This window comes from Vipera ursinii (assembly GCF_947247035.1).
Source record: "Vipera ursinii genome assembly, chromosome: 5".
Lineage (NCBI taxonomy): Eukaryota > Metazoa > Chordata > Lepidosauria > Squamata > Viperidae > Vipera > Vipera ursinii.
Genome location: NC_139518.1, coordinates 41,842,756 through 41,854,878, shown reverse-complemented (window position 1 = coordinate 41,854,878; position 12,123 = coordinate 41,842,756). Strand labels below are relative to the sequence as shown.

Below are 12,123 nucleotides of genomic sequence, written 5' to 3'. Positions count from 1 at the left end.
CTGGGCCTCTATTTGAACCACAGCACCACTGTTCATGGCAGCCGAAAAGGCAAAGAGTGGGGTGGGGAAGAGATAGAAGATGAGAAGAGTTCAAGAGGAGGCAGAAGAGGTGGTCCCTTGCCTTACAGGCAATTGGACTGGGGTGGGTCCTTGCCTGGCCAATGATGGGATTTGGTTAATGATTGCAACAGAAACTCCTGGGACTGCCGTCGCTAACTGATGCATCACATGATGTCATGCTTTATGGCTGCATTGCTTAGCAATAGAAATTCTGATCTCAGTTACAGTTGTAACCTGAGAACTACCCATATTAAGTATTTCATGGAGAAGGCAGGCTCAGCTTTAGTTTATTTTCTCAGTATACATGTATTACATATAAATGGTATAGACATTCACAAATAAACAAAACAACAGTTCTATAATGGCCACTAAAATTCTGCAAGCGCTGAATTGTTAACTGTATACATTAGGCAATTTAAATAAACATGCTATTATCTCCGATTTAGATTGATGCAATGCTCTTTAATTGGGCTTAATCTTGAACAGCATTCTCTAAAATCTGGTGGCCAGGTTGTTCACTAATTCACACTTCACAGAAATATAACACTTTTTCTTATCAAGAGTTGCTAATTTGTTTTTGGGCACAAGCCACATTGCTCAAATATTTGCTCATTTTAAAAGATATGCATCAGAGGGAATGAAAAGTAGAAGAAAATCCAAATTATACCATAGTATTGCCAAGAAAATTACACTGATATATTCACATAGTCACTAGGAATGATCAGGTAAAGTGACATATCATGTCTCCCCGAAAATAAGACCCGGACTTATTTTATTTTTATTTTTGCCTCAAAAAGAGGCACTAGGTCTTATTTTCAGAGAATGTCTTACCTTAGGACGGCAGCAGCCAGGCCTCCCATGCCCCGACACCTGTCACACCACTGCTTGACTTCTTCAGTGGCCACTTGCTGCCACTTGTGGCCAAATGCCACCGGTCATGGTAGGACACCACTTGGTGCTTCAGGTCATTTGCAGGAGGCCATATGGTGCTTCAAGCTGTTGCCACTAGTTGTGGAAAGACGCTGTGTGGTGCTTCGGGCCATTTGTAGGAGGTGGAATGGTGCTTCAGTGGCAATGGCCTGAAGCGCCGCATGGTGTCCTACCGCAACCAGTGGTAACGGCCCGAAGCACCACATGGCATCTTGCTGTGACCGGTGGCAGTGGCCTGAAGCACCATGTGGCCTCATGAAAACAGCGTGAAGCATTTTGCAGAGCCTTGCCACGATCGGCAGCAGCAGCCCGAAGCTCTGTGCAGCGTCCTGCCACTAGCGGTGGCAATGGCAATGGCCTGAAGCACCAAGCAGTCTCCTGCAAATGGCCAAAAGCACCATACAGCCTCCTGCTGAGGAGTGTCAAAGGCACGACGAGCCACACAGCGCAACAAATGTTGGGGCGTAGGAGGCCTATTTGCGGCAGTCCTACCAGTAAGGTAAGTGTGTGCAGGGTGCATGGGGCAGCTCCACCTCACTACCCCCACCCTAGCTTGATTTTTAGGCGTGCATCTCACCCCAAAACTAGGGCTTATTTTCAGGGTAGGGCTTGTATTAGGCCCACACCCCCCAAAATCAAGCTAGGGCTTATCTTCTGGGTAGGATGGGGAAACATGGTAATCTGAGCCCAGATAGGCTGCATTTGCCAAAATTATCCATATATCCCTCCCCCCCTTGATGAGGGCCATTATAGCTCATAAAGCTAGAAACACTGTAGAAAGTTCTATGACCTAAGTGTTCAATTTCCAGCACAGGGATCTGAATCACGTAAGATCTAATAACCAACTTTAATGATTGTGTGTACCTCATGAGTTCCCATAAGGATAAAATCAGTCATATGTTGCCTCGTGTTTTTCAGGTAATGTATAAATCCATAAGAACATATACTGAAATAGTCTCCCCTCTCCGGTATGGAATCAATCTCTAGTATGAGGGCTTGCTATAACAGATCTATCATTCCAGTTTGAGAGCGCAAATAAGAATGGTATATATCATTCATGGATATGCAAGGTAAAGTAATAGCTGAAGCAATTTTACTTGTACCCTGTACACCGCCCTGAGTCCTTCAGGAGAAGGGCAGTATATAAATCAAATAAATAAATAAATAAATAAAACTTATTGAACAACACTTTTGAAAATCAGTGAAAAGGAAAGATGACTCTACCTTAATAGTAAATACTATGCATACAACTATCTTGCTCCATGTGAAGTGCCTCTTTCTTAAAAATAAACTTGGAAACTTTAGTCTGCCTAAAGTTCACTACAGTTCAAAAGCATATAAATAAATTCCTATAATAGGCCTTCAGTTTATGAATTTACCATATGCAGAGGTGATGCTGGCCCTGGCGTGAAAGGAACCCTGCCCCATATTTTCATGATGTCTCCAAGGGGCTGGAAACTGTCATCACATGCTCTTTTCACCAATAATGACATTGTGAAATATCCAGCTTGGAACCACTCTGTCATCTCCTGATTACTGAATGGACCTGCAAAATTACCCACCAACATATATACAAAGTTGAAATCCACAGAAATAAGGGAGAAAACATACGGTCAATGTTGTATGAATAATTACAGATCCATGGAAGTTTGTTAGAGATCATTCTTAATATTTTACCTATTTATTTAAAGCATGCCTTTGAGTCAGTTTTGATTCTGGATGACTGCCTTGACTACAAGTAACCCTTGACTTACAAACAGTTACTTAGTGACCAAAGTCCTGACAGATCTACCTGGGTTCAAAGTTTTGATGGTCATACATTCCATGGCCATGTGACTGCACTTCAGTCATTTATGTGATTACATTTTATCAGTTTTGCCAAAAACCGGCATTTACTTCCTGTTTTCAGCAAAACTATGCTCTTAGCGAACTATTAGTTCACATAACTGTAGTGTTTGCTTAACAACCACAGTGAAAGTTGTGAACCAGATTATCAAAATGCACGACTAATCCAATGTCATCTGCTAAGCAGTATTGACTGAATGGAGTTTTGAACCAGATTCTCCACAGGCCTGTTCTGACATTTTAATCACTACAACTACATTGGCTTTCAGAAATTTGCTAGACATGCCACATTTACTGACATGTTTAATAGTTATAGCTGATAATCTTCCCAATGGAAACTCTGTCTGTCTGTTCATCCATCCATTCATCCTGTATGTGATTTCTCTTGTTTCAAATTAAATGAAACAAACAAAACACTTACCCTGAATTTCTCCTTGAGGATCTTTGTAGAACCATTTTTGCATGGACTCATGGTGTAATGGTACTAAAGTACCCTTTGCTCTCTGCTCTTGACGTTTGGCTGCTAATCTTTCATCATCCAAGGCACTATCTTGCAAATATGCCACCATTTTTTCTGCTTGCTATAATTAAGAGAAGTTACATTAACTACTATGGAGAATACAATTGTAAGCAATTTATTGGTAAGCAATCACTGAAATATAGTGAAAATATGTTTGTAATTAATATGGTTAGAGGTAGAAAACAAAAAAGCTATTTCAAATCCTTAAGACTGGTCTTACATTGCACATAATTAAGTTAGAATGCTCAATGAAAATTGGACACATAATCAATGAAATCAACAAATGAGTCTCTGCATTAAAAGGCAGTTTAAAAGTTTGTTGTTCAGGAATAACACAATACTGATTTAGAAGACAACAATAATTGTGCTTTAGAACCTGAATGTGAATTACTTACTAAATTAAATTTACTATAAATCACACATCAGTTGAAAGAACTTTTGAGATCTAACATCAAGAGGGATAAATACATGAATTCACATTTGGTCACACAAAGAATTCTCTTTACAACCAAGTAACTAGGTGGCCTTCAGGGTGGACTCTGTGAGTCCCAAATATGACTCAAGATAAGCAAAGAATGACCCATGAACCCTCATCCACCAAATATCAAAAATTTAGATGATATGCTGGATCAAGGAAAGGTGGGCTCACAGCTACTGAGAGAGAAGATTAAAGGAATGGTAGCCATTCTTTTGACATCAGTGTAGGCTATACTAAAGAAATTAGGGACTAGAAGAAATATTGTTGGGTAAACATAGACTATATCTGCAGTTTTTTTACTTAAAGGAATACTGGAGCATAGAATGAAGAAATCCTGGGAGGTATCCCTTTAAAAGTTCAAATGTAAGAGGAATACCAACGTGTATAAACCTGACAGTGAAGCGACCATGTTTCATATGATCTCCAAACAATCTCTGTTTAGCTACATAAAAAGTTCTTGTGAAAGACTTCCAAGAAAAAAGAGAGGACTCATCTATCTGAGGCATATGGGAATGGCCTATCAGTAGTGCTGGGGCTAGACTGAATGGCAAAATGCAAATCTACTATGTGGTATCATCTACTAATAAAGCAGAGGAAGATATAATACAGCATTATAGAATTATAAAACTAACAAATTATAGATCAATAAATGAAAACTGTTTATTCTAAAAGCAAGACACTTCCAGGAAGTAATTAAAATACTGATAATGAAGAATTGCTATAGGTCTAATGTCCCTTTTCTTTTTTGTCAGAGTGTTGAGAACACCTCATGAATAAAATAAATATGAAAGAATTACAAATCAACCAGAAACCTGGCTAATTACACAAATAGCAATTCTAAAGCAAAGGAATATTTTTGGCCTACCTTCTTTTCTGTTTCTGAGTAGTCTGTGGTCTAATTCTGCTTACGCTTACTATGATATTGCTAAACATGTCACTGTCACCATCAAAAGCTAGATTTCCAGTCTTCTTTGAACCTTAAGACTATTTTATGTAGCATAAATGTAGATGGTTTTTAAAGTCTATTTAAATGGCATCAATCACAACTATTATAAATATCAAAATCACAGTTCTCTCAACTTTTTGAGTTAGCAAAACCTCCCTTTTTCAATCTTTGCCACTTTCTTATACCACCTAAATTAATGAAAGTAGGATAATAGTTCAATACTTTCTCTATAAATATTTTAGTTCTATATCAAGTCTTCATTATATAATATTTCATTTTTGCTTTGCCTCTTTGAAATCCATGCTTGTTTTTATATGTTAAGTGCTGACATTTCATTATTTTTTTGTTAGAGGTCCTGGATTGGGTACAGGAGCTAGTTAGATGGGAAACAAGGCAATATTGTAGCCTTCCCATCTTCCCTGGTGCTGCATCACCTATAGGTTTCTGGGAAGAGTAGTTGAAAGGTGCATTGCACTGAAACAGCCACAACTTCCCCAAATTTTCATTGCCATGGGAATCATGGGACATGGCATTCTGTAAGTTAGCTCATTTGAGTTACTGTGGTTCAATAATAGTTGTTTTTACACCTTCCGATTTCACTCAACTGAATGTTACAAACAGACATAAAAATTTTAGGTTTTTTGGATAGATGTAACTAAGGGAAGTACAAATTAACTTTAAAAATTAGTAATTTACAGATCTTTTTACCTGTTCTAAGTGTTTGAGACCCTCTTCATCATCAGGGTCAGTAAGAGCATTTCCCATACCAGGAGCAGCCATAACTGATGCTTGAACACACCTTAAGGCAGAATTTTGACTAGAATCTGAAGGAGGGATAGTGGAAACTGCTTCTGAAGGAATTTGTGGCGAAGACTGGACAATAGGAGGAGAGTCTAGAAGAGGTAAAACAAGAGATACAAAATTATTTTCTGTAGTATTACATAATTCATCAGAAATTGCATTCCTTTTTCTATCGTCTTTACATCTGCTCCCCCCTTATACAATTTATTTTTAAAGAAAACAGAAAAAATAACTTTTGAGCTTCCTACACTTAACATACTCTAGGTAGCTTTTATGATACTGACTGAATAACATATTTATATCCTAATTTCAGAGTTAAAATCTATAAAATAAATATATTATACTACTGATAGGCCATAAGCAACCTGCAGGCTGAATCTAGCTCATAATTACTTACTATTTGTTTAGACGAGCCATGAAAACCTGGCTCTTCACCCAGGCCTTTGGTGATAGAGAGTGAGATGCCTTGCTTTATTGCACTTGCCATTTTTTATTTTTATCTTTTATTGATTTTAATTTCAATCTAATTACAAGCTGTCTGGAACCACTGAGATTTGGATAGCATATATATTTCATATACCATGGTTGATTGTACAGCCAGGCAAATGTCCAGACTGGATTTAACATTTTTGTCCATCAGCAGATGCTTCCCAAGAACTTTGGTTAATTATTATTATTCCTAGATTCACCATACACCTAAGTCCTTGTCTACAGCTGGCTTTGGGGGACAGGGCAATCTTCTTAAGGCATAAAGCTATCACCAAATACACTGTATTGATACACGTACAAAATATGCATTAAACAGCCCATTTTTAAAAGATTAATCTAATCAGCATTTCAAAATTTGTAACTTTTTTGGAGTACATGTAACCTATGAAATATATTAAAAATCATGTTAAGTAGGAAGTTTTCAAAAAAAGCCATCCAAAAAGTAAAGTGCTACTTTATATCAATATTTGAGTAAACTGTTAACACAGTTGGTAATCACTCAAAAGTGCCTAGACCATCTTTCTATTTCTTTCTGAACCATTTTTCAGATGTTCCCATTTCAATGATATTTAAATTTCTTGTATCTTCCACACTTATATTGATTACCTTCTCTATTGGGCACTTTGGATGATGGAATATTCTCCACTTTGCTTTCTTCAAATTCTGATTTTTCTGTTTCTACTAAAATACAGTCTTCCTTCCTTTCAATCAGGCTTATTGGTAATGGCTCCTGTGATTGTGGTTTTGGTGAGGTACCTGATCTGGTAGAGAGTAAAGATTCTTTCCCTGTTTCTTCTGTTGCTTCTAAAATGAGATGAATAAACCTATGTAAGTAATCTGACAGTTTGAAACAACAGATGAAGCATAAATCTGATAAATCCCTCTTACCTGCTATTATTCGCTCTGTCTTAACGCCTTCTCTCAAAAGGGTCTTATCTAATTCTTTGGCTTCTTCATTATGACTTTCTTCTGAATCGGACTGATCTTCCCTTTCCTCTATAGGATGGAAATCCATTTCCTGTTCCTCAGGAATTGGTTCCTTTTGAACTTTCTAAGGATGATATATACAACAAAATTGATTCTACCAGCTACATATAATTCATGTCGCATATCAAATCAATAGAAAATTCCTTACTTTTAAGGACAGGAATGCGCCAGATGAGTCAAAAGTCCCCATTTCCTCCTCAGCATCTTCTAAGCACCATTCAGGAAGGTTATCCCTATCATCCTCCATACTGCCACTGCCACATCGCACTCTTCGGTAACCCCTTTCATCATCTCGGTCTCGAAAATCAAATTCAAATCTTCGCCGTCGTTCCATGTGCTCTCTCCAGCCTGCAGAACGAGGGCCGTCTAAGGGGGGCGGGAAAGTAACTTTACAAAAGAGTTCCATAGGGCAAGAACTTATTTGGAAGGAGAAAGGGATAGAGGAAAAGAGGACAGGGAAAAGAGAGGACAAAGTGACAGAACTTCAGAACGCCACTACAGTTATGGTCTATTTTGTCAGAGGCAGTTTATAAATAAATCATCACTGTACCATTCCAGAAAATGCTACCTCAAAAATATTATTGTTTAAAGCCATAGTAATATAAGTACAGATGATCCTTATATATCCACCACTTGTTCAATGAACATTCAAACTTATAACAGCACAGAATGAATGGTAGTAATGATAGGTGATCAGAGTTCTGGCCAATGCATTCATGATGCAGGTGCTCAATGCACAGCTCACAACTACAACATTGCAGCATCCCATTGCAATTTGCAACCTTTCCTGCTGGCTTCTCATAAGCAAAGTCAATGGAGAAGCAGGTGGTCACATGAGGTCCTCACTTAACAACCTATGCAATTCTTGTTTAATGACAGTAAGACTGCTGGAATTTCTGTTACTAAGCAATGAGAGCACTTGACATCACGTTATACAACCATATCACTTAGCAACAGCAATTGAAGTTCCAACTGCTGCTGTTAATCAAGGACTACCTGTATCTTGTGGACTCCAACTACGGTAAGTCCACAAGAACTAAATCAACTCATCACTGAGTTAATGTCCCAATAGTTTTATTTAGTCCATAAAATTGTTAAGCCTCATTAGCTCTTGAGTCATAAGAATCAGCCCCCGCTAATAGGATAATTTCTCTAAACATTGAAATCTAATCATTTTCATTTTGGGAGATTATCAGAAAATGTTTATACTTTCCTTTGAGGTCAGATACATACATTCTATCATTCCAGAAAAGGAGGAACAATATTCCTTTTGTGAAGTATCTACTCTCTGTTCCAGGGAGTCAGTCTCTTCTTTGTCTCTACTAGCTAGTATTCCTGTTTTTTCTGTAGTCTGGTGTATAATCTGTGGTTACTGATTCTATTATAAAGTCCCTCGTTTTGGGATGAGTGCCAGCAAAAATATTCTGAGAAAATATATGTAGTTGATATATTTATTCCAAAGTTTTGCTTTGAAGATGACTATGCAACTGTGACTTAATCTGCAGATTATATTATTGTACATTCTAGGAAAGAGGTCAATATGAGGCAGGTCAATATCTATGATTCTATAATTTTTTAAATATAATTTGAATATATTTTAATATAATTCTTCTTAAAGTCTCTAAACACAGTATAAACTAAACAACTAATATAAAGTAAGGAAGAAAAAAAGAAAATGAAAGAAAGGAAACAAGAAACAAAAAGTGCAAGAAAAGAAAAAAGTGAAGAAAAATAAAAACCAAAATAGTTTCCAACATACTTCAAAGCAGTTTAACTGTACCTGGGACTGGGGCTCAGAATGTGTTAAGGCCCCATTATTTGGCTTTACTATTAGTTGATTAATCATTGCAGGTGCTGTTTGTACTTATTTTGTAGATGTTTTTATTGTTTTAATGTTTTTTTAAATCATTTTAATTCTTTTATAATTTTAGAATGTAAGCCGTTCAGAGTCACTTGGTTGAACTGGGCAGCTATAGAAATTGAATAAATAATTAAATAAATTTGATCTCTCTTTGTCTCTGTTTCTCAAATTGCTCTTCTTTCTATAATGTACCCTGTCTAATCAAAGACACAAGTTCACTTTTTTCATTTTTATACTAAAAATCCACTCATAAATAAGTATAGAGAATGACTTTTCTCTAATCATTCTATAATTTGAATGCAGCAATATTGAATGTATCTAAACATTAGCTGCAAGCTTTGGTAACTCAATTTGTGATCCTTAAAAGTCATAGCTTACAATTAGTCATCTTGATAGTAGTGGCTTTTGAATTATTTTAGTTAAAAATTATCTATTCTTGTTCACTAAAGGCAATACATGATTAAATTACCTTATAAAGAACACACAGTTGAATGTATAATTCAATATATATTAGATATGTTTGAAGTGATCAATGATTATATTACTTGTAGTGAGTACAATCTGTACTTTATAAGAACATAATCCTTTATTACTTAAAATTTGTTTCCTTTGTACTGTGTCTTATGAAGTGGCTGCATAGCTAAGGAACTATATTCTATACTTTAACATTAGTTTAGACAATACTTCTGTGAATATATAATATTAAATTCAGATAAAATTTTACATCTTGTACAAACTGTACTGGAATGATAATTAAATTACAATCAGTACAGGTAAAGGTATAGCTACAGCGTGCATATCAAAGGTTTCCTAGCTTGAACTTGTGGAATTTATTTTAGTCTGAGTTTTAACATTTTAGATAGAGGACCTTGAAATTTTTTTTGTGTTTTATCACTATGCATATAAAAATTATGTCAATACCATATAAGGCAGGGGTGTCAAACTCAATTTCATTGAGGGCCGCATCAGCATTGCGGTTGCCCTCAGGGGGCCGGGTGGGTGTGGCCAGGGTGGGCGTGGCCTACTGGGTGGGTGTGGCTAGAGTGCGTATAGCCTACTGGGTGGCCATGGCCAACTCTACATCATTCGCATCAAGGGTGCCTATGGGAGCCTGGGCAGGAGTGGGACAGATCTGAGGGTCTCTGGCAGAAGGAGGGTCTCTGGGCCAGGGCCAAGGCAGCGGGGGCCGTTCCCTCACTGTTTTCAGGATGGCTTCGCGGGCCACATGAAACCACTTTGCGGGCCGGATCCGGCCCCCGGGCCTTGTGTTCGACATGTCTGATATAAGGTATCTGACACCCAAACTCATACAACAATCAATATTTAGAATGTTAACTAAATCACTGTTCTGTTTTGCATCTGTCACTATCTTTCAGTCTAACACTCTTCACATGTTGTGCATGGCTTTAGCACTCCATTGTGAGAATAAAAATGTTATGAAAATCCACTTTTAACTATAATCTAACTACTTTCAACCACACTGCACAGAAAGAAAAGCAAAAGTGTTATAGTTAAGGGTACAGAAAGCTCAACCTTGAATATGCCACTTTATATAATCCCTGTTAAATAAGAAATATAAATTATATAGTTTAGTAAATATAAATATATTTATATAATTATAACAGAAAAAAAACTTTTTGCACCTCATAGGCATGGGACTTACTAAAGAATAAGATTCTACATTAGTGATACACAGCTATTCTGATCTGTGGAACAGCTTTTGTCACCTCCACAATGCCTACTTACCTTAAATATGCATTTTCTTGGGATGAAATGACCCTACAAGCCAAGAAAGGCATGTCTTCCTCAAGCGTCATTAGGGTTAATGTGCCCTGTTTCAGATCAGAATAGCTCTATATCTCTAATGTAGACCAATAACATTATTAATATTGCTAATAATATTATTATTAGGTGGTTGTACAACAGTTTCAGAGAAGTTGGAGAGGAAAGATTCTGCCATCTGCCTCTACAATGTGGGGTGCCTCAGGGTTTGATGCTCTCCCTTTCCTAGTTAATATCTTCAGGGTGAAATATCAGTATCTCAACTCCAAACAACATCAGTGATGCCCTCGACGTGATGTCCCGCTGCCTGAAAGCGGTCCGGGAATGGATGGGGAGGAACAGGCTTCAACTGAACCCGGACAAGACTGAATGGCTGTACGTACCGGCTAGCCAGGATACTCAGAACATCCCATCCCTTAACATCGGGGACGAGTTACTACCCCCTGTTGATAGGGCCCGCAACCTGGGTGTCCTCCTTGACTCGCAGCTCTCCCTGGAAGATCACATAGGAGCTGTGACCAAGGGGGCCTTCTCCCGGGTTCGACTAGTTCGCCAATTACGGCCTTATCTGGACCTGGATGCCTTACGTACAGTCACCCATGCGCTTGTGACCTCTCGCCTAGACTACTGTAACGCTCTCTACTTGGGGCTGCCCTTGAGATCCACTCGGAAGCTTCAACTGGTGCAAAGTGCAGCGGCGCGGACACTCTTGGGAGCCTCCCGATACTCCCATATCACACCTCTCCTCCGTGCGCTGCACTGGCTTCCAGTTGCCTTCCGTGTGAAGTTCAAGGTGCTGACAATGACATACAAAGCCCTACATGGCATGGGTCCGGACTACCTGCGGGAGCACCTTCTGCCAATGTCAGCGCCCCACCGCCCTGTGCGCTCCCACAGAGAGGGCCTCCTCAGGGTGCCACCGCTCAAGGAATGTCGGCTGGTGGCCCCCAGGGGGAGGGCATTCTCAGTGGGTGCGCCAGCCCTCTGGAACAGCTTGCCAACCGAAATCCGGATGGCCCCCGACCTCCGCACCTTCCGGCGAGAATTAAAAACTTACCTGTTCCAGCAGTCCGGCCTGGCCTGATAGCTCTTATTGGGGTCCCAGTTTGTATTTTACTAGTGTTTGTTTTTCATTACGGTTCATTCTGTATGCCTATCTTATTCTGTACACCGCCCTGAGTCCCTCGGGAGAAGGGCGGTTTATAAAAACAAATAAATAAATAAAATAAATAAATAAATGCTGATGATACCCAAGTATACTTCTCTGCCCTGGATGACTGAAGTGATGCCAGGCATACCTTATTCTGATGCCTGGAGGCTGTAAGTGTCTGAATGGGGAACAAAGGCTTCAGCTGAACTTTGGCAAGACTGAGCAAGTTTTGGAGCCTACCAATTCTAGAGATAGTCATGCTGCTGGATAGGGT

General features: G+C 38.7%; 1 protein-coding gene across 2 annotated transcripts in view; it reads right to left on the bottom strand.

Annotated features, from left to right (window-relative positions):
- GIGYF2 (GRB10 interacting GYF protein 2) overlaps positions 1–12,123 on the bottom strand; it is a 111,949-nt gene that overhangs the window by 18,445 nt on the left and 81,381 nt on the right. For both annotated transcript variants that reach the window (XM_083365000.1, XM_083365001.1), the window contains 6 exons: positions 7,205–7,422; positions 6,958–7,120; positions 6,676–6,873; positions 5,488–5,672; positions 3,257–3,416; positions 2,370–2,536 (listed from right to left, as the gene is read on the bottom strand). In XM_083365000.1, the coding sequence (XP_083221126.1) occupies positions 2,370–2,536; positions 3,257–3,416; positions 5,488–5,672; positions 6,676–6,873; positions 6,958–7,120; positions 7,205–7,422 (1,091 nt within the window). The remainder of the gene's footprint in view (positions 1–2,369; positions 2,537–3,256; positions 3,417–5,487; positions 5,673–6,675; positions 6,874–6,957; positions 7,121–7,204; positions 7,423–12,123) is intronic.